This window comes from Strix uralensis, chromosome 2 (genome assembly GCF_047716275.1).
Source record: "Strix uralensis isolate ZFMK-TIS-50842 chromosome 2, bStrUra1, whole genome shotgun sequence".
NCBI classification, from domain to species: domain Eukaryota; kingdom Metazoa; phylum Chordata; class Aves; order Strigiformes; family Strigidae; genus Strix; species Strix uralensis.
In genome coordinates this window covers 24,568,582-24,596,156 of record NC_133973.1, presented here as the reverse complement: position 1 = coordinate 24,596,156, position 27,575 = coordinate 24,568,582, and the positions used below count along the sequence as shown (strand labels likewise).

The 27,575-nt window shown below is 35.8% G+C and overlaps 1 protein-coding gene across 9 annotated transcripts in view; it reads left to right on the top strand.

The window, feature by feature from the left end:
* The window catches only part of ROBO2 (roundabout guidance receptor 2), a 474,011-nt gene that overhangs the window by 369,277 nt on the left and 77,159 nt on the right, over window positions 1-27,575 (top strand). For all 9 annotated transcript variants that reach the window (XM_074857947.1, XM_074857925.1, XM_074857932.1 and 6 more), the window contains exons 10-15: window positions 5,000-5,205; window positions 9,232-9,313; window positions 10,007-10,172; window positions 11,843-12,009; window positions 16,377-16,498; window positions 23,157-23,388. In XM_074857947.1, coding sequence (XP_074714048.1) covers window positions 5,000-5,205; window positions 9,232-9,313; window positions 10,007-10,172; window positions 11,843-12,009; window positions 16,377-16,498; window positions 23,157-23,388 — 975 coding nt within the window. The remainder of the gene's footprint in view (window positions 1-4,999; window positions 5,206-9,231; window positions 9,314-10,006; window positions 10,173-11,842; window positions 12,010-16,376; window positions 16,499-23,156; window positions 23,389-27,575) is intronic.

Here is a 27,575-nt window from a genome sequence, read left to right as displayed (position 1 = left end):
TTAAATGTAGATTAAAAGTTCATTTAAAATTAATGGAAAGGCAGTATATTTTAATATCTGTCCATAGTGCTGCCTGATGCAGTGCCATGACTGTGATTGGAATAAATAGAACACACAAACATTGGCTAAGAGGACATTGAGCTGTTAATGGTTGCACCTGCTGATGCTGTACAGATTTACTGCAACAGGGGCTGAGTGGATCAAATCAGGTTCAAGGATATTAGAGATGAGAAATTCTTTCTTTCAACAGACAAGGCTTGTGGCCCATCTTTATCTGTTTCGGGGAGGTGGGGGAGGAGAAATAAATCCTAATTGACCTCTTTGGAATTTTCGTTAGTTTATTTAACAAGTCAACAGAAAGCTCGCAAAAGGGTCCCTGCTAAAATGCAAGCTCATCTACAATTAATTCTGATTAAAGGCAGTGTGCATTCCTCATTGCTAGAGAAAGCATTAGCTGGTGGCTCTGCTGCTCAAGGAATGCAAGGCCTGCGTTCTTCAAATGCTTTCCAGAACTCACTGTCAGCATGATCATTATGAAATAATACAAGGTTGCTTTATAGAAATACCATTTCATCCTTGAGTCAAAGGCCAGGTGAGGTCAGAAGAAAAGTGCCAAAACAATATTGTGGAACTGAGATTATATAAATAAATGTACCATTAGATCATAGATATTTCTTTAATTGCTTTCAGTTAGGAAGTTAACCATAAATGTCTAAATAATCTGTTTTGGTTGATGCTGAGCAGAAGTTATGGAAGCTAATGATCTTTATCAGTAGGGAAATCTAATTTAATGGTTTTTAAAATATAATAAAAGATAAATACTGTGCATGCTAGCTATATACTTAAGCATTAGTGTTCTAGTTTTTGGCTGGTGATTTCAGTTTTACTTCATAGCCCAGAATTTTTCTGTTTGGTTAATGATTTAATAATAGTGGCGAGCCATCTTTTTCATTTTGAACACATTTTTGTTTGATCCAGAGTAATTTAGATCCAATTGAAGTTCCAATACAGAATGAAAACATATGTCATGTGCAGAAAAACAAGTGCTTAATTATACCATATATAGCAGTGTTTCAGTTGTTACATTTTTGCACTTACAAGTCTTTACTGGAAATATTTTTAACTCAAGTGTTCACATGAGAAGAGATTACTAGCTGTGATGAAATGTGCTGAGTTGAGTGATAATTTTGCTGATTATGGACTGTGCTAAGAGCCTTCAGAGTATTTGAAATTCAAATCTTGTATTTTCTTGAAAGGCTATCGTATAATCCACTGTCTAACACACATCTGGAAAAGCAAAATATTTTTAAAAATTGAGACAATCTTAGCAATCCTCTCAAACTCAAGAAGGGAATATGCAGCTCAGTATTAAAATGACAGATCATGCAAATAAACCATATGCTTCCATCTAACTATGTCTGTGCTCAAGATAAAAAGAATAGTTTACAATTAGTAATTTGTTCCATAAATTTATCCGTCATGCACAGAATATTTTGGAGAAGATCTTAATTTCTCCTTATCTAGTCAATATTTATTACTAAGAATTTTTACTACTGCATGCTCAACTGTAGGATCAGCCTACTTTGCCCAGTTTACCCAGCAGTTGCTGTTTAGGGTGAGTATTAGAATGGGGGAGCAAGCTTAACCTCCCACTGTAGATTTTTCTGGCAACATAAGAATGAACTGGTTTACGTTATTAAATTAATTAAAAAGATCATGTTTCTGGGCTTTTGAATGAAAGCAAAAGACTGAGCCTATAAGGATAATGCAGAACAGATGAAGAAAAAAAGAGGAGTTAGCAGCATATCTCAACAGCTCTCTCTCCATTGATTTGGAATAGACACTTAAGGCATATTTCCCAAACTCCTCTGCAATTCTTTTAGTATAGGTCTATTGATTATTCTGGGGTATGTCTCTCCTAAATCCTCCTGGAAGAATTTAATATCACTCACAGTTTACTCATCTGCAAGTCTGGCCACCGTGATTCCTATCCTTCATCAAATGTATGTTACATGTTTTATAGCAAGTGTGACAGTTTCAGACAGGAGAGATTCAGAACAACTTCACAGCATCCTGTGAAGCTCTTCAGCAAAAAAGACAGAGGAAGGATTGCTCTCTGCTTTTCCACCTCTCAGGAGAGCACCCTGCCCTATCATATCAGTGTTCATCATGAGAATTTCATTACTTGTGTCTAATTTTCCCCACTAATTCACCACGAAAGCTTTTGAAATGTTGAGTTTGGAAGTGCCAAAGTAAAGACTGCATTTTGTCATTCTCTTATTTTAATTTCCCGTTGTAATTTACCAAATTCCACCACAATTTAAACAGGATTTCTGTTGATCCAAATTGCATTTGTAGTGAATAAGCTGTTCATTAACAAATAGTATTTGTTCTTTTCTGATACTCTGCTCAAAATTTAAGCTGCATTTTATCACAAAAGGAATCTGATAATTTTTCAGGTACCAGAATATGTGCATATTTGGTTGCTGGCAAATACTTTCAAAACCATTTTTTAAAATTAAATTAGTTTTGAAATCAACTTCTCTTTTATTATGCAAGTACATTTTAGTCTCACAAAATGTTTCTGTGGAATGGATATAAAAGTTTCCTGCTAGGAGAAAATGATGTAAAAATTAAATAAAAGAGTAAAACATTGTTAAAAAACCTAACAAAACTCCCAGCCTTTTTGTGGATATTTTTCACTATCTCTCCATTCTTCAGAGTGCTTATGATATATCTTTTCAAACCTCTAACTGAGTTTTGGTTCCTTACTAATGAGGAGACCTATGTAGTTGGAATACAAGCACGTTTTAGAGGAGATTTACAAGTCATAGTTGTGAAGACAATACAGTCGTTCACAGATCAGTGGAAACCCTAAGTGTTCATTTAACCTTTAGCCTTAGTGTCATGGAAACCTGTAGTGGTCTTTCACCCATAACACCCTTGAAAATGAAGATTCCTTCTGGCTAGGAGACTTTCAATTACACTATTGATCAAGGCTATTTAAAGGATTATGAGCTCCTCATTTGGGCTGTAAAAAAACTAATTACATGCCAAAGAACAATATCTGTAATGCAGTAGGTTTTGAAAATACCTACATTGCTACACATATGAAAGGCAATTAGATGCAGCAAATAAATGCAATGGAATAGTTAGCAATTTAAATAATTTTTTCCTTAATTTTTACCTACCTGTAAAACTGGGATTTGCTCTTTTATGTTAAATCTAAAGGAAAATTTACACAGCTAAGTTTTCATTTGAATATACTTGTGCTGCAGGTATGCTGATAGTACATACGAGCTGAGATCAATTCTTATTTCACCAAATGGCTGAACTGTGTAGTCATAAGGGACCTTAATGAGACAAAAAATCATATCAAGGTGAAAATGCATTACATTTTCTCTTTTCTTGTAACATACTATTTTGTGTCCTATCTCTGAGTTCAGTGGGTGATGTTTCAGAATTTCCCAAATAGCTTTCACATTCTGGTGTTAATAAATAATCTGTATTGACTTTCTATTTTCAGTTTCAATAAATGTGAACTCACACTCCAAGATGCTACTAATACTAATGATTCTAACCTTTGTGTATCTTGTTAACAAAAGAAGGTGGTTAGTATTTTTGCAACATTACAATTCCAGAAACAATTATTTTAGGTATAAAATGTACCACTAACATGTCCTTAACAATTTTTATTTATTAAATAGCACAGTGAAAGCACTTTCGGTCTGTTGAAGGTTCCAGAGGTTTTCATCTCAAACAGCTCAAATACAGCAGAAACCATATTGCTTCACAATAATTTATTTTCACTTCACTGTTAGAGTTAGGTGTTGTATATGGACAGAAACAGATTCTCAGCTAGAATAAATGATTCAAAGTCAGCTGACATCAGTGCAGGCAGGCTAACTTACACTGGTTTAGGAACTAATCCTGCCTGTTACAATACGAATTCGTATAAGTCTTCAGCTGTTCAAAGATTTAAAACAGCAGCAGTGTGGCAGGTAAATATATAAAAATGTATTCTCATTTCTGTTATACTGATTTTATGCAAGAGTCATAGCCTTGTTCATATTCAAGTATTTCACATTAATTTTGTACAAACACATTCTTTAGAAACAAAGAGTTATGTTTTGCTGTTTAACAGATGGCTCAGAGAATAGGCTCAACAGCAGAATTATTTGTGAAAAATTGGTCTTTCAAGAAAAGCAAACACGAGCATTTTACCTCATCTTCAAGATATCCCCCTGGTCATGGAATTAAGTTTATATGCAGCCATGCACTGTGTCACTGGTTACAGAGTCCTTTAAGCAGTATTTCAAGCATGCATATGTAAATTATTAGGGGAAAAAAAAAAAGATAGTTCATGGCTTTAAAAGGTGATGAAATTATTTGATAAGTAAGCTGTTGAATGGCTTGATTAAGTTTGAACTTTTCTTCACTGGAAAGAGTGGTACAGTAATTTAGATCACACAGATTATAAAAACATTTTGTATTATTGTGAGATATTTTGCTGATGAAAACTTCCAAGTGGAGCATGTATGGTATATGTGGTTGGTACCCACACTAGAATGGCTATGGTGTTTCACTTTAACAGATTTTCTCTTTTAGGCCCTAAATCAGGTAAGCAATTAAGCATATTTTGGTGTGACATTAAACATGTGTTTTCAGTGCTTTCCTAAACTGGAAGAAATAAGAGATGTACCTCAATTCTTTTCTGGATCAAGGTCTCAATTTTCATCCTATCTTAATAAAATGAGTCTGATAATCTTTGCTAACAGAATTTTATGTATCTTGGTGTTACCTCACAGTGGTGAAATAAAATTCTTACAAAAATGCTTTCCAAATATGTCAGTTAATTGCTAACATGTATCTGTGGGTCTTCCAAAATTAATGTTTTTAACCTTCTAGATGCTAACTTAAACCAGTCTGTTAAAATTGGTACTGGGTCAAGCAGAGGATCATTAAAGGTGTGGATGCCAATGCATGTGTCACTGTTTAGTCTTGACAGATAGGCCTCCACCCATCATCCTCCAGGGGCCAGTCAATCAGACACTGGCAGTGGATGGGACAGCTTTGCTGAAGTGCAAGGCAACCGGCGACCCCCTTCCTATCATCAGCTGGTTAAAAGAAGGATTCACCTTCCTGGGCCGAGACCCTCGAACATCCATACAGGATCAGGGGACGCTACAGATTAAAACTCTGAGGGTGAGTAGTGATAACAAAACAAGTAGTACATGGCTAGTCTTGAGCTGATGGTGTGTGCCTCAAGCAGCTCTGCTTTTTTTGCTGTCTGTTGTCTTCAAAATTTACCTAATTGTCTCTTTTACTATGAAATTCTCACCAAATGCCCATCCTGTTTCATTCTTTGACATTGTGCAGGGAAGGGGGGTAAAAAATAAAAGAAGAGCCAAACTAGCATCGGATATTTCTATTAGAATTTCCTAAAAATATAATTTATATCTAAAATCTTACATATGTTGCAATAAAACACAAGTTAGGGGTGGATAGACATGTAAAAGGGCAGGCCTTTATTATCTTTCAGTCAGTCTTACCATGAAGCCATTGGCTTGTTGTCTCTCTTAAAACTTAGAGCAGTTCATTTTCAACACCTGATCATAATTTTCCAAGGAGCTATTGTGTTAGCAAGTGATTCTGGAGTTCATCAGGGTTTGGCTATGCACTTTCTCCATCAATGAGTTGGCAGCCTTGAGCTGGCTGATTTATTCCGATGTTACGCTTGCTGGAGATGTTCCATCAGGCTGCGGATGGGAGAAGACAACTAATAATGTAACATACATGCAGTCATGTGCGGAGGGATTTCTATTCAAAACAAAATGCCTATCATAATATTTACATTTTGACACATGAGATAATATGGTATCTTAAAAGTACAAAGAAATCTTACAATATTCCAAATGGCATAGTGTCAGTTTTTGTTCATAAACATTGCATCACTAATCTTTGTTTGGGCTTTTAATTTTTTCCTGTTCAAAGATAAAAATGCTTATTTGTTTGTGTGTATGTGAACACGCATGTATATGGAAAAATAGTAAGGTAAATGTAATTATTTGTCAAGAACTTAAAGGCAATTTCAGAAACCATTTAATTTTATCAGCAGTAATTTCTGCACTTAGCTTTGCCATCCAAAAAAATGTCAATAAACATCACTATCGAGGACAAGACATAAAGAGCAGTTTTGTTTTCTGATACCATCTCATCAGTGATCATAGATGAATTGTTAACTTCCTTGGAACAAAATGGAATTTATTAAAAAATTTATGCTAGCATTCCTTGAGTAAACAATTTATCCTTCCTCCCTGGGCTGAAGGCAGGTTTAGGCCATGAAGGTTAATGCATTTTTCCTGTAGAGCTGGATTAAAGAGCGCGCTTGAATAGTCAAGATTCCCCAGTAGTGTTAGAAAGCAGCAATTAAAGGTGGAAGCTTAGTGATTTCAAACAAACTTTCAGGCATTGATGATGGGCTTCTGTGGAGTGTCCATGAGGCAGAAGCTCCCGGGATACCTGTCTGCATGCAGCTATGCAAACAATGAAATTGGTTCTGAATCGTGCCAGTGCATTAATCTCGCTGTTAGAGACACAAGGTCTGTAAACAAAAGGAAAAAAAGTTGCTTGCAAGGGGAGAAGAAAACAGTATTAGTAGTAAGTGTGGTTTTGAAAGACATGGAGCTTTTATTGATCCTTAAGTGGCTCATTCACTAGTAGCCAATTTTCCTTAAAGGCTTAGAAAGACATTTTTTATAAACCCCTCAATTGCAGTAATGTGCACTGTTTGACTCAGACTTAAGAACAAAAACCACACACAACCAGAAAAATCAGATTTCTCCCATACCTTACAATTTTTATGAATTAAATATGGATTTAAATCTGTAATGTTTAACTTTTCTCTCAGGTCTACCTAAGCAAGGACTAGCAACACTTCCTAAGCAAAAAAATGGCCACAAAATATGTCAAAGTATACTTACATATGCAAGTTCAAAGCAAATTAGTATTTATCACCTACATGTCCTCACCTTCTCCTCCCCTCACAAATAATAATCGCTATTGCATTCAAGGGTTTCAAGATATGGGTAAAGATGAGCCACTACTATTCAAACCTTTAAGACCATCCTCTTCTGCTATGTAACTCTTTTCTGTGTGTAAATCAAATTAGCAAACCGTGGGCTACAGTCATAAACATGAACCTAAGATTTTCCTGATAAGCCAGTCATTCCAGTTCCTCTGAGGAAGACAACTAAAAACTCACATACGTCACTCACTTGGTACCCTTTCAGGCAGGTCAACACTGACAACTTCTGCTCCGCAGAAGTGTACCACACAAGATTTAGACACCTGCATTAGCTAAGGAAGAAAACTGTTTATTTTACTGAATAGCAAAGATTTTCCATTCTTCTCCCCTGTTGTTTTGTCCATAGCACAAAACCAGTATAAATAATTGAATTAGCAATACATTATGTCTGTATCTAATCCATCCTCAGTCTGGAAGTTAGATAATTCACCATAACTTGCAAGAGGCAGCATATCTCCATCTTGCTTTATATGTTGAGTTTGCCCTCTGCAAGTTACTCTGTTGTGTATACCACATACTTCATGGAGTATGCCATACACCATCTGTCACGGTAGTACACAAATGAAGTTGAGAACCGTAGCCTTGAGAAATATTCTCCATTATCACATAATGAAGAATTATATATTTAATAAAAGCTCAGAAGCAGCAAAATAAAACACTGCTTCAGAATGCTGTGAGGCTCTCTCCTCTGGAAAATCTGTCTGCTTTCAAGAGTCTTTCTCATTTCATTAGCAGTATCTCTATATTTTGGGTCTCTGAGCCATTGTCAGAGGGGTTTAATTATTGCTTGTATTTCATGGAAAAACATCTTCTAAAATGCAAGTTATGTTCGTTCAGACAATTGAACTGGCATTAATCAGTTGCTTCCTGCCCCTAAGAGTGGTACACTGCAGTCCCAGTGTACCGGAAGAAAATACCAACAAAATTCAAACATGACAAATTTAAAAATCAATTAAATTATATTTCAACAAGTAATCTAAAGACCATCTCACTTACTTGCCTTGACATTCTTCTTGAAGAGTGAGGTATAAGCACATTTGCTATAGTGTCAATCTGCATTTAGCAGAAAACCCATTACAATTCCTTAAAGTCCAATAAAGCTTCTTGGATGCAGTCCTATTTCCGTCAAGTCATCTGATGGTGAATATAATTCTTTTCCTTTATCACAAGGGTCAGCACTCTCCCCCTTCTGCTTCCATCTCCAGATTACCATGCTTTATTCATAATGGTAGGAGAGCTGCTCTGTATATGCTGTGCTTTGTAAAGTTACCGTTTTCCATCCATCTCTGTAGTCTTCACTAGTTCCTGTCTCAGAAATCTTTACATTAAATTTAAGTAAGGAATAGCAAAACACTTGGCAAATTTTCCAGTAGAACAGTTTATACAGCAATGAGATTAATATTGACAATATAATTCAAAATGGTTTCCCCAAATAAATTTGAAATATATGGACTGACACAATAGTGAATCACAACAGTTTTATACAAATGCATTTTTTTTACTACCAAAGTGCCTTGCAAGCCTGAAATAAAATCCCATGTGAACAGAAGAAGGGTAAGCATGGTGTAGGATCTGATTTAATTTTGCCATTTGAAAATTGCTTGGAGGACTGTCTGTGTAGAGATAACCACTGTTAAGTCTCAACGGCAGTATTTGTATGTCTGGTGGCCTCTATAGAAATGGGTTCATCTGTCATAAGGGTCTGATGATGTAACAGCCTTCCTGACATGGGAAACTGCATCTCTAGGTCATCATGGGATAACGAACAGTGAGATTTTATCCTCTAATAAGTTAATTGTTGTTATATTGTTACCGGATTTCACCTGCATTTGTTGTAACCAATACGAAGATTGACACTGTCTAAAACATGCATTCTGTAGCACTTACATGCTGTACTGGTACCATTAACAATATGAAAATTAAAATTAGGAAAGTACTAGAAGCAGGTAATGTTATTATAGTTCTCTAAAAATAAGCCACCATTAAATGATTGTTTGAAAATGTCTGATGCCCTCTAGTCTGGTGTAAAATGTAGGCTAAGTCCTTCTTACCAAGAAACATCTAGAAGAAGAAAATTAGAGTAAACTGAGTCAGCTGATTCTAAAAGGTTGTTAAAACTATCCTTAACTGTTTTTTATGTCTAGCTGTCCGATACTGGGACTTACACTTGCGTTGCTACAAGTTCCAGTGGGGAGACATCTTGGAGTGCTGTGCTGGAGGTGACAGGTAAGTGATGTCCAGGGGCTGTTTTTCAGATGGCACAAAATGAAAATGTACACTATATTAGAGCAGTCTGAGTCAAATAATCTGTTCTAGAAATTCTGGGATTGAGATGGAGAAGTTTTAGGTGGGAAGGCTGGGTTCCCTCACATGCCTTGCATTTTGTTGCTATTATCTTTAAATGCCCATTGACATTGAAACAGTCTGTATTTGTCCCCCGTGATAGCGGTATGCTAGAACTGTTCTAAACAGGAGTATTAAGAAACCATGGATTCGTCCAGTAATTGGCTTGGACAAGCCTACACAGGGGCCTGTCAAAGTCTAATGTGCTCTCTGTGAGTACCAGAGTTGATCTGGATATAGGAACTTTCTCAGCATTCTAGTAACTAAGATTTTGATATTTTATGTAAATTTCAGCAAAGCTGGGCTTTTTTGTTATTCTTTCTTATATATATATTTTTTATATAACTTTTGAGTTTTGCGGGTTTTTTTTTTTTCAGAATGTACCTAAAGAATGATAGCTCTTCATCCAAAAATATCCATGGTAATGCAATTGTTGACTTAGTTCTTTACAGATTAAGAACACTGGTTATGTTGATTTTGCAGATGTTTGGCATGTTTTTCCTTTCAATCTTCTACTTTGATCAAATTTATACAATCAAGGATAAAAAGTAATTGTTTTGTATTTGCCCCTCACAGAATCTGGTGGAGCAACAGTCAGTAAAAATTATGATATAAATGACCTCCCTGGGCCACCATCCAAACCTCAGGTCACTGATGTTACTAAGAACAGTGTCACCCTGTCCTGGCAACCAGGGACCCCTGGAAGCCTACCAGCTAGTGCATATATCATTGAGGCTTTTAGGTATGTGAATTATTCCACTTTTAATCTCCTTCCTTTCTAATTTTGCTTAAACCCTGGTACCAGCTGTTCTCCTGGTATTGTGGTGTTCTTTTTGACTCTACACATATCATTAGAAGTTCATTAAAAGACTCAACTTCTATGGCAGGCATTGATTTTTATTTTTTAGATTGATTTTTTTTTTTAATTTATCACTTTTTTCTAAGTGATTAATTAGAGGACCATCTAAGTATTTCTTCAGGTCAACAGGAATATAACAGGACAATGCAGTCATTATCTGTTACTTTTCCCTTGGCATTGACGATCAGTGAGTCTCCTGTGGGAATTCTGCAGGTCAAATCATTTGGACCAGTGTTATCTTGACTATATAGTACAAATAATCTGAAAATAAATGGATAATCCTGAAGCCTCTCTGCATACTTTAATTGCTGTTCTTGTTAAAGCAACACCTATTAAAGAGTCAAAGCACTTTAAATTTCTATTTTTTACTGTTTTAGATAGATTAAAACTTTTAACTAAAGAAGCTAGTGTTGATAATTTGGGATTTCATCCTCCAACCTGAGACTAAGAGAATCCAGCTGCAATTAATACACAATACGAAAGAACTCCTGGGCTCCAATTCAGCAAGTTTGTTTAAGCATCAGCCATACCTCTCACATGTATCAGTAATATATGCTTTGGTTTAAAAATGTGCATATTCTTAAATGTTTTCCTTAATCAAGATGTTCAACAAATGACAAATAATTTAGTTCATCTTTTAATTAAAATTTATACAAGAATTTGTGAAAATCGTTTGCATGCAAATTGAAGAAGTTATAGCAATAATGCTTATCCTGCTATGTTAATATGCAAACAGCATAACTGTATGTGCAGATTATTGATTTTGTTCTGGAATTTACCTTTTATGCATTACATGAATGAAGTAATTGAAACAACATGAAACTCACAGCTTTCCATTTTATTTTTCCTTTTAATATATTTAAAGAATTTTTTAATCAATGCTATACAACAAAGCACAATAAAATTTTCTCTTTAAACTTTTGTGATATTTCACCCTAGATAAGCTTTAATGGCATCCCATCAATAACTTTAGCAAAAGCCAGGCATTTTCATTAAAAACTGTTTTAACAATCACACTTGAAACCTCTCCATACAGTGGGTTGTAATCTAATTATAATAATGTCCAATGGAAATGTAGTGACAGAAGAAATAGTCATATGGTTTCCATCATTGACAAGCATGTTTTCAGAAGGTTTTTTTGTAACTTTGACTATGAATTTAGTTCAAGGAGAATACTTTTCTTCCAGTGACAATTTATTGACATAATTTACTTAGCAGTATAGAAAATTTTTCTTTTAACAGTATTTTCTTTTCTAAGATTTATGTTCAAGAGTGGCTTATTTATCATTCAAATTTACTTTACAGCTTTCTACACTTTCCTTTTGTAGGCATTTATTTTAGAGAAATAGCAAAAGCTTTTACTTTTGACAGTTGTGGGGTTTTTTTTATCCTGTCTTGATGAGTTAACTGAAGCAAATATTTTTTATTTTTACTCTGCTGTTACTACTTTTTCCTGTACTTAGACTTGATATAGGGTTACAAAAGCAGGTCCTTTCACTTCTTTATTTTTCCCTTGCCTTAGTCTATAATCTTCAACCCTCTTCTCATTGCAGTCAATCTGTGAGCAATAGTTGGCAAACGGTGGCTAACCACGTGAAGACCACTCTCTACACTGTGAGAGCACTGCGCCCCAATACAATCTACCTGTTTATGGTGAGAGCTATCAACTCACAAGGTCTGAGTGATCCCAGCCCTATGTCAGATCCTGTCCGAACACAAGGTAATAGTAAATATTAAGGGTTATGTGCTTGAGCTAAAATAGGAAGAAGTAACTGAGAGTTGACCAATAAGTCAGTCTGGCCATTTGGCTTTAGCGCTCTGACAGAATGAATCATGAATGGAGCTTAACCAATAAAGGTCAAAAATAGTCCAATGTTTGCTGTATCAATCTGGAGCTTAGGAGAGATAGGTTAGCTCTTTAGTCCTTTGCACATTGTAGACCTTTTGGTTTGCAGTTCACTTAGACTTGGTGTGTTCCTTGATGTCTGGTTTCTATTGAAAGTAATGTGAGTTACCCAAACCTTTCTGAAAAGTGGTCTGAATACCATGCTCTCCTCAGTGTCTTTTCTCTCCGTGTCCTCACTTCTTCTCCATTATTGTAATAGGGATATACTATAATAACAAGTGCTTATGACAGGCACCATGTTTAGCATTAGTTTTAATCAAAAGAATTGCATAAAATATCTGTAGTGTATTGATTAATCTGGTCCAGTGTTTATGTAGAGAATTCATGTAAATTAAGGCATCTGCATGCTAAGAATGTTTTGAAGTTGTTCTGAGAAAAGTATGGGTCTTCTATTTATATACATAGATTTCTGAATTATTATATTAATCCACTGCATGAAGCAAGAGGGAAGGCTGAAGTGAAATCCCTCATTTACAGGGTGGTGATATAATTGATAGCTGTGATCCTTCATTGCTATTGAACTGACTATTGAATTCTGTTCACATTACATCAAGCTCTAACTGTGTATAACTGCCACAAACAAATTTCTCTTCACAGCATGGACTTCTTCAGCTTTGACGACACGTTGCTTGAATACTTCTTTCAAGAATGTAGTACTATGTTAAATGGGTTGGAATACAGGAATTAATAATTTTTTGGAATCATGATTTTTTTGAATCCAAAGTAATAGCTCCTCTCACAGTTAATTTAGAATAAGATCTTCTGTCTCTATTTATGGAAGTTATAAAGTGTGCATGGAGAGTGCATTCTGTGTCAGCCTCCAGCATGTGTAGGTCTTTTGGGTCCTTTGGGTCCTTTGCTGGTCCTAGATGGAAAGAGAGAAACAAGAGTAAGGTCGTATTTATTTATCATATAACCATCACCTCCAGCCTCTGTCTTCCCAGTCTATTCCTGAATAAATCTGTCCTTAATAATTATCCCCTAAAAGTAGTAATCACTGCTGTAAAAGGAGAAACAGAGCTTCTTTCTGAAAAGATGAAGGAGTGAGTTGGGCAGGGACTTCATGGCTCGACTATCCATGGATTATCACAAGTTTTCTTCTCTTTCTTACTCTCCCATTATTATAGGGCGACTCATGCTTTTCATTACACCAGTCTTTTAGTCTGCATAACTTATCACCTAGTTAAAAAAACAACTTTGTTTGGCATTTGAGTGTCAAGTATAGACTTTTTATCTGACATACTGACAAGCAATTTGATTTCAGTAAAAACATGTCTTTTAATTAGCTACAGCATGTGTTGCAGCTTCCATTTCCAGAACCTGTTTAGCAGTCAAGCACACTGAGACATGTACAGGATTTATAGCTTCTTTGCAAGCCTGCAGTTTAATAGAATTAAATCATAAAATCAATTGAAAATTAACATAATGTTTTGATGTGATTTCTAATTATGCCTGAATTCAATTCAGCTCACAGAAGAAGATGACATACAGTAGAAAGCCTATTCACAGTGGCCACAGAGGAAGAAAAAAGCAGCTATAACAGTGCTATATAATATTACTTTGCAACAGGTGTCTGTGGTAGCTTTAATAGCTGAGCATTTAATTTCATAATATTAAGTATAGCAAATACATGTGATTGGATTTTATGTATATTTTCACCAGTGGACTACAAGTAGACAATCAAGCACTTTCAAAAGCTTTACCTTACATGACTTACACCAAATAAGGACAGAGAAATCAGTAAATACTCTAAGAAAGGAGTTGATTTCTTGTTTGGATTATTAATAGACCAAACCATATATTAAAAAACACTTTAAAGAAACTATATATAATCCTATCCCTGGAATTGAAATTACTAGCAACTAATAGTAAGTTCACTGGAAGCTGTTAAAAGAGAGGTTAGAGAAAATATATAACCAATTTAATTTTAGAAACCTCTTAATTGTGATAAGAATATAGCTTCTTGATCCAGTTTTGCTTGAGTCATGTTTTTATTATTCCAGTACTTATAGGCAGATCAACTGCGTTTCCACCAGGAGTCTCCTAGTAACGTGAAAATGACATTACAAGGCATTACACTGTGAGCATCACATATGCATATGTTTCCACATGTACATACCAGAAAACAGAATTCCACATGTATGTCTTGATACTTCTTACTGTTATTCACCCATGTTGTTCCCTTACTTCTGGACACATGTCCCATTAAAATGATGAAATGCAACTCATACAAACACACTACGTATAAATGTCTTTTCCCCTGAGGAAATGTAGGTACTTTGTTGGTTGTATACCACAGGATAACTTAACCTAAAATGTAACTGTGGGTATTTGTAGGTATTTTGTACCAAGGATCATAGCTTTTTGTGGATAACAGCATAAATTATCATCCTGTAAACCAGTCTGAGCTGCTGTCTTACAGATTTATTTTATTATATCTCTCTGTTTCTTGGTCACTTTGAATAGGCATAATTTGCTAGACAATCTCCTTCACTGACATCCATATTTGGATTATATTCCATTTGTTGATCCATGGAGCCATTTTCATTTCATCAGTAGAAGCCTGTGGCAATATTGTTTATTGCTGGCTCAGAACCCATAACAATCCAGAATTATGAAGCTGAAATATTGATGATCAAAAACTACTTTATTTCAAAATCTGAGGCATATGATTCAAACTCAATTGTTATATTAAAATGTTTTATTTTTAAGAGCACTAATATTTCTTCTTAATACTTAGAAGATAAAAAGGAATCACATGCTGCATACTCCCATATCTAAGACCATCAGAGGGGGAAAAAACACTTTTATGTATGTATTCTCTTTACAAGGACATGATGTTGATCCAAAAAGAGGGAAAGTGTCTTCAGCTAGTGAATCCCATGGGAAAACCAAGCAGAATTGAATACAATCTGTGCTCATGTTCTAAATCCCCTCTTCTGGAAAAATTAGAAGCAAATTCCAGCAGAAATAATCAGTATGTTTATTTCTAACAGGCATTATTCATTCCACATAGACAACTGACACAGTAAGGGCTTCTGTAACTGTTGACTAAGAATGGCGTTGTAAGATCCTTGAAGGATCCATTGAAGGGATCCAGACTTTACTGGCTCCTAGCAAGTACCTTCACTTCAGTCTGAGTTGGAGGGAAGGGGCGTACTATGGTGATATATTAGCTAGGTGATAGCTGTAGCCCAACATTCTCCTTTTGGTGTAATGTAACAGAAAATTATGATTTCCAGGAACTATCACTAAAGAGACAAATTGCATATCTCCTTCTCCATTTTCTGACACATATTTTGTATTTTCAGTTCCTATTTAGCAAAGGTAATACAGCTTCATTCAGTTTAACACAATGGCATAACCCAAATGTGGTCCCTAAGGACTAGGCACTAGGGCCGCATGTGGTGCTTGAGATGGATTCACAGTTTTCCATAGATGTATATTAAATGATCAAATTCCTTCAGATTTTGACTAGAAAAAATAATTTCCACACACACTTTGAAGGAATCTTTGACATAATCTTGAAGAGAAAATTTTTGTGGTAGAGTGTTTTTGTTGACTTTTTATTAGATCAAAATCAGTTTGGCTTCATAAAGTACTTCTTTTTTCATATTTGCACTAGATTTCATTATCTGTATCTGTAAAGGGAAAATTTGCTTTGCAGAAGAAAATGCTATTTTTAGTGTTCAGTTTCTTGTGTGCATGGTATGTGGGGAAGGGAAGCTTAGTGAAAGTTTGGAAACTTATAATGACTTAATGTCATGCATGCTCTAAGAAAATAAAACAAAAAAAAAATCTGTTCATTTTCTTCAATTATACTGACCAATTTGGTTCCAGACATCTGGGCAACATTATTATTGTCTGAGTATTTTGGAACTAGTGAATATTGCATCTCTCGCATCACTTACCAGATCTGAGAAAACTTTGCCATCGAGTCTGAATACTCATTTAAACATCTTTATATTTCATTCTTTTCTGAGCAGCTAAAGGTGAATGGTTTATTTGCATTACTGGATACGCTTTGGAGTTCATATTTAGACCTCAGTACTGTATTGTTTTAAAAGCATTACTATAAAGGGTGTTTAAATCAGGTCATTAAGCTATTCAGTAATTCTTATTGATGCCATGTAAGTCTTCCTGTTAAAATAATACTTTCATGTGTGTGCCTGACCTGGCAGATATCAGCCCACCAGCACAAGGTGTGGATCACAGGCAAGTGCAGAAAGAACTGGGAGATGTCATTGTACGACTGCATAATCCTGTTGTGCTGACACCCACGACGGTTCAAGTCACCTGGACAGTAAGGGTTCTTTTATTATTACCTTAACAGTACTTTAATTTTGCCTATTTATCCCTTCAGTGTTTTACTACCCTGAAAAAATCCAGTCCTGACCCCAATGTGAGCGCTCTGATAAACTAACGTTATACAGGCGTATATATGTGGTAATGAAACGATCTTTTTATTTTCTCTTGCAAGTCAGGCAGGTTCAAAGTCTTCAGTGTTCAGCTCAAAGTGAGCTAGCTGTCTGACTAGAAAAATATTATAAAAATGAATATGCTTAACACCATAATCTAAAGGATAATTGATCTGTGGACTCATTACTGTGCATGTCAAAAAATAATCAAAGTTAAATATCAACATGAAATTGTTGTATAAAAAAGCACTTTCCACTTCAAGGCACAGGGACCTCTGACAATACCCTATTATTTGGTGACCCTAAAATACAAAAATAGCTTTCTTCTAGGGCACTTGGAGTGAAGTCAGAAGCACGTGGTGCTGATGCCTGATCCACTCTGTAGCATCTGGTTTTCTAGCATAAGCTTACCCACAACCAGTGGATATCCTTTCATTATAGAAGACCAGAATCTTTTTGGCAGTACTTAACAACGTGTCTATTTGAGGGGTCAAACTACTGGGTAGAATTTCTGATGTAGTGTTTTGCTTTCAAAATGCTATGCTTCCCTTCCTGAGGCTTGAAGGAAAGGATTTGTAACTGTAGAAGGAGAGAGTTTCCAGGGCACTGTGCACCAGAAAAGAGTGCTTTGCTCTTAGGGCATCTGCCTCAGAGGAAGGAATGTCATGGGTGGAAGTAGTACTGCACTGCACATCACTAAAACAGTTGTATTGTATAGGATTAATTCTGCTAAAGGGATATTCACAGTACTCAGGGTTTTTCTTCTACATGTAATATTGCTAAGAGGTTAATGTGTACAGGGGATTATACAACAGGAGATAAGAAGTGTGGTGATAGATTTTGTATTATAAGGATTACTGTTGTTTTTGCACAACTCGGACATATTTACAGGGCCTTATGCACCATCCTTGTTCTGACAGATTTCAATGGTCAGGGGACAGATTAGAATAAATACAGAAACCCACAAATTTGTCTGTTTTAGAAGATTATTTAGAAAATGTGTCATTGCCTTTTGCCATTGATGATGTCAACATGCAGCTTGCCTTTCTAAAAATGCTGTTTGTTTCAACTACATTACTGCAGGACAGGCTGACTAACCTTTGTAGCAAACCCTTTTGCCCAAGGAGACCTTTGCCCAAGAAGATGGGTCAGTAGTTTAGAAACTCCGGAAGTTAACAGCCAGTAACTCTAAACCTGGATCACACTTGTGTGGTGCTCTTTCAAGTCCTTTCTTGGTTGTGACAGCTGCCAGGAATACAGTTTCATAGGCTTGCCCTTGATTTAGCATATACTATAAAATGAACCCCCAATATAAACAGAATTCAGTTGTATGCAATGTAACCAATATCATTATATTATAATGAAATATATATGTATGTATTTATGGGTGGGGGTATGTATATGTATATGGGTGTGTATGTGTGTGTATATATCTCTTTCTCTCCATCTATCTAAAAGAGTTTTCCCCCCCTGAACAAGTAATCAGTGAAGAAAACATGGTAAGGTAAAGGTAAATTGTTAGGGATGCTATGGATATCAGCTTATTGGGAAGATTCCTCAAAGCAGTGACCTTGTGCCACCTGACAAGCATACAGGCCTCTGTAGAGACGTTTCGGAATTGCCCAAGGGACGAAAGACACAAAAAAAGATCTCTGGAACAGCTAATTAGAAACTTTCCAGCAACCAGAACAAAACCAATTAATTAACCATAGTCTCTAGGAAAAAAGCCACTCTAGCCAGACAATAAAGTCCACACTATTAATATAAAATGGTTAGACAGTGTAGCTATCATACAAAAGGACAGAAGTGCCATGAGAGTCATAAGTCTGTGTTGACTTTCTGCAGTTCAAAGAGTAAATGCCAAGGAATGTCCTTGATTACTGAGTTTCTGGCATTCTGACTCCCAGCAAATGAACAGCAATGTCTCCTTTCTTTCTGAGATTGTTTTGGTTTTACTTTCTCTCTTTTTCAAATTTGAGTTTAAAATTTCAGAAATAGTTCTCTGCTACTATGTTGCAATTTTAAAATATACACATACATTTTAAAAGAAGGACAGGCCTATAAAGTCAGTTAAAAAAAAAAAAAGGAAGTAGAATGTCAGAAGTTAAGTTTTTACTGTCACTTAAACATATTCCTCTTGTGCATAAGTATTAAAGTGTAGCTGTAATTATCTGGTTACATACAGGATCTCTTCTTCATGGAGCTATTCAACATTTCTTTTTATCTTTATTCACTGTGTGGTGCCAGGTCTTATTAAATTCATACCATTGAAACCTCGCATTGAATAAAAAATTATTAGTTTGTCTCACACGCTTGCTTATCTGTCATGCTCTGAACCGTAACATTTGGGTGCTTCACAAATAATACTGAATTTTAACATCACAATGATAAAATGTGTCATTATCCTGACTTTGCACATACAGAGGTGAGATACAGAGATATTTATTGCTGATGAGACTTACGGAATCAGATATGCCCACTGTTATCAAATGGCTAATTTTAAAGCTTGGGCCTGATTTATTTTTACTTTTATCAAAACATTTTGCATTGCAACAGCATATGGTGTACTCCAAGCACTTTTTTAGCTGACCTCTACTATAGTTCAGCACTTCTAGCCTCACTGGGCATTAAACTGAGTTTCATTAGTGGCCAGATGTAAAGTTTCCTAGCTTTACAAAGGAGCCCTGTGGCACAAGCAGGAATAAAAGCCAGTTCTTCAGTATGGCAGAAGAATGGTTGCTTTGAAATTCTGACTGCCTTCTAGGAGGCTACCCAGCAGAAGGATAATTTATTTACCTCTGTCTTTTAATTTGACACTGATTTTAAATGAATGTACTTCACTGGAAGCTTCAGGAGTCACATCCTTTAGATAGTCTTCTGGTGTATCGCCATCTTTTGTCTTGTTCCTGTAAGATAGATAAACGCTAGTGCTGTTTGAATTTCCAGAGATTACTGAGAGTCTGTACTAGTGAGTTCAGTCGGTGAAAGGTATTCTGCCCAGATGGAGAACTGCTGTGGGTATTGATGTGAGAGCAGAGTATTTCTTAGGATATTTTGGGTTAGAAATTTACATACTACAGAGCATATTGTAAAATGTTTTTTAGGGCACAGATTAGCAGGTTTGCCTGAAAGAAGTTTATATTTGCAGCATAAACTGCATTGTGAGGTTCTTGCCATCTTTTTAACAACCTAATAGCCTATCTAAATGATCTAATATACATTGAACCTGTCTCATGTTCATCTGCAATATATGCAGATTTGAACATGAAGGGAAAACAAGTTTTCTGTTCTGCAGAAATGGAGAGCTGTCGACAGTTTTGTAGATACCTCCTGCACTATGTATTCATCATAAAAGAGGGTGAGAAGGAGCATGCAGGACCAATTATGCTTGTAGGTAGCCTTAAAGCACTAGGTCAGTGCAGAGCAGAACCTACCCAGTAATTGCTCTCTTCTGTTTTTAAAGGAGAATCTGCATTTTCTGCCATCTGTCTTTTGAGGGAGAAAGTGTATCTTTAGATCAGCAACCGTTGCAGATCTTTTGAGTGGATGTCACTGCTGCTTGTACAAATTCAAGAGTAGTTAAGAGTGTCACAGGAAGACTAGAAATATTCTCTGATCCCAGTATTCAGCGCAGAGAGTTCCTGCAATCTCTGTAATAATGCTAAGTACTTTGTATGAGGAAGTGGCAACCATTTACAAAAAAAAAGAAAGGAGAATACCTAGAAATTATTACATTCTTTCATCAAATCATGGTGCATGTTTCTGCAACTCTGCCTATGTGTGAACATGTGCCATACCTATAGAGTTGTTTGATGCTTAGCACAGCTGAATACAGTTCTTTAATGCTATGCATGTTTTTAGTGGCCTGCTGTTGGTGTGACATATAATTAGCACATAACAAATGGAGGAGACGATGAATTCACAGGTTTTGTATTATATATAAGACTGTGTGTGCATGTACATATAGACATGTACACGTGTGCCTGTGTGTGCATGTATACATGAAATATACATGTCTTTTAGCTCACAAATATCTCTAGTTAATCCATGTAATTGTCCAAGACTAATTTTTTGCTAATCAGAAATCTCCAAACAAAACAAAAAATCCACCTTAGTAAGTGAAGGGGCCTCTGAGTAGCTTCCCAACATTTTTGACTGTATGAGAGGCCCTGTTCATTCCTGATAGCTTTAAGTGGGCGTGAGAGATAGCTTTGTATCCTCATCTTGATATTGAATGGAACTGGATGTTTATAAAAAACATTAAAAATGCATAGTATTTTCTTTCATAAGTACCCTCCCAGACCCTGAACCAATGGAATCACTGTCAATGATCTGAAATTTGGGCAGATCACTCAGCCCTGTAGTAATCAAACTTCTAATTGAAAACTCTGTGAAACTTGTGTGAGCCCCCAATCAAGCTAGCGTATAGCACCTATATACATGACAACCTTGTTGTATTACTGCGTTTTGTTTTCATATTCCTTGTATTGTTTAGTCTTTTAGGTTAGGAACTTAGAAGTCTAGGAGGAAAAGAGGTGTATGAATAATTCGTATACTACCTATATGTAAGTAGATAAAAAGTGTGATGGACTCAAAATTAGTATAATATAGGTATACTGTAGGGGTTCAGTTCTTCTTAGTGAGTTGGTGGGTGCATTTGTGCTTGTACCATGCCATACAAAACAGTTTCCATACCGTTTCGTAACACTGTTACTGTTCAGTGTGGTCAATTCCAGATTTTCAGATGTTCTCCACTAGGCAGCAGTCAGTAGAGCTTAAAAGCACAGCAAAGACAAAATGGGAAGTTCTAAGAAAGTTTTGCCATCTTTCAGCGTAGCTTCTAACTCAGAAGTTAGGCAGAAATCAAACTCAGTGTTTGATTATTAAACATCATAGCCTTATATTGTAATTTAGGTTGAGAATCTGTATTACAAAGTGCATGAAAGCATTATTCTTGCTGAATTTTGTAGTAAACATGAGGTTCTTAAAGTCTTTATGTCCGTAAAACATTTAGTTAATCAAAGTCAAACATGGATAAAAACAATTTACTCTGATTTACAGACTCCCTTCATCTGGAAACAGCTGCTTAATGTTCTTCTTAAAAACACAGCTTGATTCTTTCGGTATTAACAAGCTATTATTGTGAGTTATATCCCTCTTTCAGTGCATAAATTCACTTAAAGTGAATGTAGAGAAGTTTATAAAATGCAAGCTTAATGTTGTTGTAACATATGTTGCAAGGTTTTTAACAGTGACAGTTTTGATGAAAGACATTTCTGCTTTGCTCTCATAAATAAAGCTTTCTTCTTGCTTGCCCTGCTTTTTAATGTCTAAGAATCTGTGTCCCCTCTGAATGCCTCAATAAACTGTAACAAGATTATAGGAGAAGTGTAATAGACCCTGGTTTGTGTTTTCAGCCTTAAATTCATTTATTCTTAAGAGAAGTCAAACAAATGTATCTCTAATTCTGAAATATCTTTGAGCTAGCAAATTGTCAAGAACAGAAAAGAAATCCTACTTGTTGAATCTTAGTTATAACCCAGAGATTTACCAAACAGCTAGTTGTATAGTCTTGTTATTTGTGCTGCACGTTCTTTGGCTCTTTATTTGATGGCTACAGAAGCAGCTGGATTTGGTGTGGTTTTATCCATCAAATTGTTTTGACTTTTTTTCAGGCACAATTCATGCAAGCATCATAATAGCTCACATTATTGGCTTGTGCCTTTTTTTTCCCCAAGAGAAAAAATGCATGCAACCTCTCCAAGATAAAACACATTTTAAGTTTTTCCTTCAAATAAAAATCCTATTTATGTCTATGATAGGTTACAATTGTTAAACTTTTATGTATGTTCCAATCTTGAATTGTGCTTGCCTAACAACATATAAAATATAAACCAAAACCAACATTCCATCTCCATCTGATGGCCTGAGAGCGTCACAACCCCAGGACGCAAAAAGACTGCTTAGACTGTGAATGCAGAAACAAAACACATCCTTGGAAGTTTTCTCTGCATCTGTCTTATGTTTATTTTATTTTCCTGAGCATCTCATGAAAAGATGAGCTGTGAGCCAAGTAATGGACTAACTGAAAGCATGTAGGGTATCTTCAAAGACTTGTCCTTTTCTGAAAAGAACTTGGTTTTCCGTTCTTTTCTTTTCATATTTCAGCACATCAGTAGCCAAGATGTGCTTAATAAATTTACATGGAGTAAGCATTATGCCAAAGTTCTCTTTTCATGATTTGTGGCAGGGGTGGGGCCTTGTTTTATGATTTAAGGTGGATTTGTCATGATATATAGATCTGGAGAAAGTAAAATAGAAATAAATGTTCTGTAATAAGTAATGTGAGAAAAATGTTCTTTATAGACAATTAACAGTGACTTACAAGAAGGCAGTTTGCTTTTTAAATTCAGCATCTTGAACAACTGTTAATTTTCTCTTTCTCATGAGGCCAAATTTTTCTAGGCAAATGTTGTGTTTTCTTTTTATACTGTTTTGTTACTTTAATATATTTATTGATGTATTATTTAATGCCATTTCTAGGTTGACCGCCAATCCCAGTTTATTCAGGGCTACCGTGTAATGTATCGCCAAACGTCTGGCCTACCTTCTCCAGGTGCATGGCAGAATTTGGAGGTCAAAGTCCCAACTGAGCGCAGTGCTGTTCTTGTCAACTTAAAAAAGGGGGTCACTTACGAAATTAAGGTTCGCCCTTATTTCAATGAATTCCAAGGAATGGACAGTGAATCAAAGTCTGCTCGTACCACAGAGGAAGGTTAGTAAAATGGTTAGAAAAGCAACAGGCTTTCAAACCCAGCACTGGAGGTGAAGTCAAGAGTGACTGTTCTGGTTATTGTGTGTATGTGTATGTTCAGCTCTATATCTTCCACATGATTTCTGTTTGTTAGATATCGGGTTGGCATGAGAATTCAATATAATATTCAGTTTTGTGCTGTAAGTATTCCATGAGAAAGCATTGGGCCAGTCCTATATTCTTCTGGCTGACATGTCCTTCTAATGTACAGGTGGCTTTGGGTCTTCAAAAGTGTGCACTGAGGCCAATCTTTTATAACTGGTGTTGCTGCAATAAAAGAATTTGGTCTGCACTTTGAAAATAAAACTAATAAATGAAACCTTTTACAGGAGTGTTTGATATTAAGCACATCTTTCTGAATGGGTACTAATGTAGATGAACAGTTTGCTTGGGAAATGGGGACTAGTGAAGGACAGATTTCTAACTAGTCTGAAGGAACTCCAGTCTCACGGGTATGCCACTTTATTGTTTCTGTTAGCACACCATTCATGAAACTGCCCTATTTAGTCCTTCGGAGAATTTCCTTAAATAACTTTCAAGCTTCTGTAAAACATGCAGGATGCAGACATAGGAAGCAGTTTACACTACTGAAATGAACAGGCATTTATATCTATAGCATGTAGCGTGGGATATAGTTTTGCTAAAACACATGCACTCCAGGGCTGGTTTTTTATTGAAAAGGGAGTGAGGTGAGATATAAGTAATTTTTATCTTTTTCTCTTACAAATGTACAAGAAACCTATCTTTCTACCTATCTAATGCAACCTTTGCCTGGAGAATCTCTCCTGTAAAAGTAGAAGAATGATCATAACAATGAGGGTTCATCTTCTCTCTGTTTCATTGAATTCTTTCAAAACAAGGGAAAGAAATACTGGTGAAGTTTCAAAATGCTCATATGGTTTCGGTGGCTTTTGAGTGTCCTCTTTCCTTCCTATTGAAGATGCATCTTAATCATTTACAGTAGTCTCCTGAGGTTTAATTTAGTGCTGATTGCCAAGTACTTTTTAATTCTAGAATGGACTCGCTTATTACTCACTTTTCGCTTTGATTTGTTATGATTATTGCCCTGCAAGTAAGTAATCATGAAGATAACTTAGCTTCTATAGATGAGAAAATTCAGTGTTCTGAAACATGTAGGAGAGCATGTAGGAAGGCATTGTTCAAGTCTGATCTAGAATTTGGGACTTTATGGTTGCCATTTCTTTATTCAGACTATAAAATCTAAATCAGTCAGTAAAGAATATCTTCATGGCAGTTTGAACAAAGCTTTACCAAAAAAATGAAAATTGAAAAGAGCTTTCTACAGGTGAAATTGCTTTTCTAGAGTTAAAATGTAGGATTTTGTCCCCTCACTAGCAGATTTTCTTTCCAATTTCAATTGATTTTTGTTGTTTATTTAGTTCATCTAACTGTCTCTTGCTAAAGGTAAATTAAGAACTACTGAAAAAGAAGATTTTTTACCTCCTGTCTATTTCTATAAAATAGTTGAGGAATGACATTTTCTTTTATAAACCTCAGCTCCCAGCAGAGCCTGTCAGGTAATTTCCTACTTTAAAGGCCACATTGTTCATGTGGAATAACTTTCCACATAGTGAAGATTTAAAAAACTTTTCTTGCCTACAGATATGTATAACTCACAGCCTAGGATCTGCTTTGTAGATTAATATAAACTTCAAGGAGTCTGTTTACAAGTATCTCTCTCAAAAAACGATCAGCCTATAACATGTAGTATTATCACCAGACAAGTGCCAGCCCCTGTAAATAGTTACTCCTCTTGCTTGGGTGATAAAGTTAAGTACTTTCATGAGGAAAATAAGACATTTAGTAGATGCAGTTCTACAGATATTTCCTTTAATTCCTCACATTATCTTTGTAATTATATTGGTGTTCATATATTTCAAAAATAACATCAACTAAATGTTTAATGACAGTGGTTTGCTTCTCATCCAATGAAGAAAGATGGCAGTCTATTTAAAGGTATCCCACTTGCTGTGTTGCTTGTGATTCCATTTCGAAAATGAGCTTTTTTAGACTTGACTTTTAAAAAATGTCAGCTACACTATTTTTAGAAAATAATTTGGAAGAGTGATACGTGCGTTGGAAGTTTTTTGTGACATCAAAACAAATAGCCCTGGTAAAGGCAAAGTACGACCAAAAGGTAGTGGCAGCTTTCTGCTGGATTGAATTTTACATGCAATGTTACTTCTGAGGCCTTCCTCCAGAAATCAATTTTGCTGCAGTTAGACTATTCCTCTAGATCAAACATTTGTCACAGTTCAGTATCCATCCATCTCCTGCCTCTTTGGCCTTGTGAAGGTAACAAATGGAATTCTGTTTGGCTGCGTCTGGAAAAGATGAGCAGCGATTTGGGTTCTTTCATATCTGTAAGAAGAAGCTGAGCACTGGAATAATTGACCTGTCAAGAAGCAGGCAAGGTGTTCTCCACAAGCCAGCAGCAAGGGAAATGAGAAAACGGTTTTAAAAATGTTATTTTTCAATGTGGTCTATTTAATAACTGCAGCAGTGTCAGACAAGTGGCTTAATTTATATCATGGTGCCAGCTTACAGAGTGATATTATCAGAGAGAGGAAGCAGAACTGTTATATACATATATGTGTATACACATAAGAAAATGAGCTAAATAAAATATTTCATTTTATAATTTTCACGGGTTTTTTCACACTTGCTCTAAAGATAGATGATTTTTTTTTTTTCCAATTACATCCACTGTTTTAAATCTCTTTTGGAGTAACTTTGTGGAGTAATATTTGTTTTGCATATTGTCACCACAAAAATATGACAGTTGGTAATGGAAGTCTCCTTAGTTTTTATAAGATACTGTCTGTCGATTCCTTCTTCCTTAGTGCAGTTCTTAAAATGATACTTTCAGCTGCATTCATCAGCTGCAATTTTAATTTTGCTTCAAACTTAACATATAGCCTCAAAAAAAACCCCTGACTCACACTGGTAGAATATTAACTAGAATATTCATGCAGTTTAAATGCAAAGACAAATGAATACAGTATGTTTTTCTTTAAATATTAGAGTATGGTATTCATTTTACATTTCTTCAGCATTTGTTCTCTCTCTCTCTGTTTTCAGAGGTATGTGTATATAAGAAATTATATTTCTGAATGCCCTTTGTGTTTGAGGATGAAAGTAAATACATTACAGCAAGTTGTTGCATTGTACTTAAACAAAAACTAGTTATACAGTGTTAAGCTTTACCATTATTATGATTATTATTTTGTTGTAAAACGTTATTCTAATTAATATCGCACACATACATTTATTCATGGTTTTGTTGTTATTCAATAACTTGGACTTTTAAAATGCTAATTTTTTACTGTGTGGCAAATTATTTCACTTGCCATAAAATACACAATGCAACTATTAACTTCACCAAATTTATGCTTTGCACGATTGCAAGGAGTAGCCCAAGGCCACGTTTCCGTGCTTCACTTGATCTGGCTAAGAGTCAAATTGTCCACAATACAGCACCATTTCTCCCCTCCAATACACCGTGTCTCTGCATCATTCAAGGTCACAAGGACTCTACCAAGCACTGTTTGCTTTGCAGCTGAACCATCATCTGAAAATGTAGTTGTCAAAAGGTGCAGCCTCACAAGACAGCAATATATGTGTCAATTTTCCTCTAAAGTATTTGTTTCTGATGTAATCTTGTATGGTCCCTTGTGTCCACCTCTGATGCCCTCATTTTGAGGTGTGTGGTTCCTGCAACAGGCGACTCCAACTCTTCAGGGTTATCAGGGTAAGGATTTGAGCTCAGCTCCTTCAGCTTGTGCCCAGTCAAGTGCTGAGGAGCATCCAAAGTAGGAGCATAGCCAGTCTTAAAGAGGCCATGGGGAATAAGGAAATCTGACATGACTGAGGAGACTTGAATACTCCTGATATCTGTTGCTGTGTTTAGTTGTGTTAAACCTGCCAGACTTTAATATGAAGATGCCAGTGGCTCTTTGCTTTTCCAAGAAGCATGGTCCAAGGATGTTCACCAGTCACGAATATCTGTTAAAGGGAAGACTAGAGTCCTCTTGCCATAGAGCTTAGCAGTGAAGGAGTCCTCTCTGGATAGGAATACTTTAGACCAGGGGACTGGAGTCAGGGAGCCATGACACACAACATGAGAT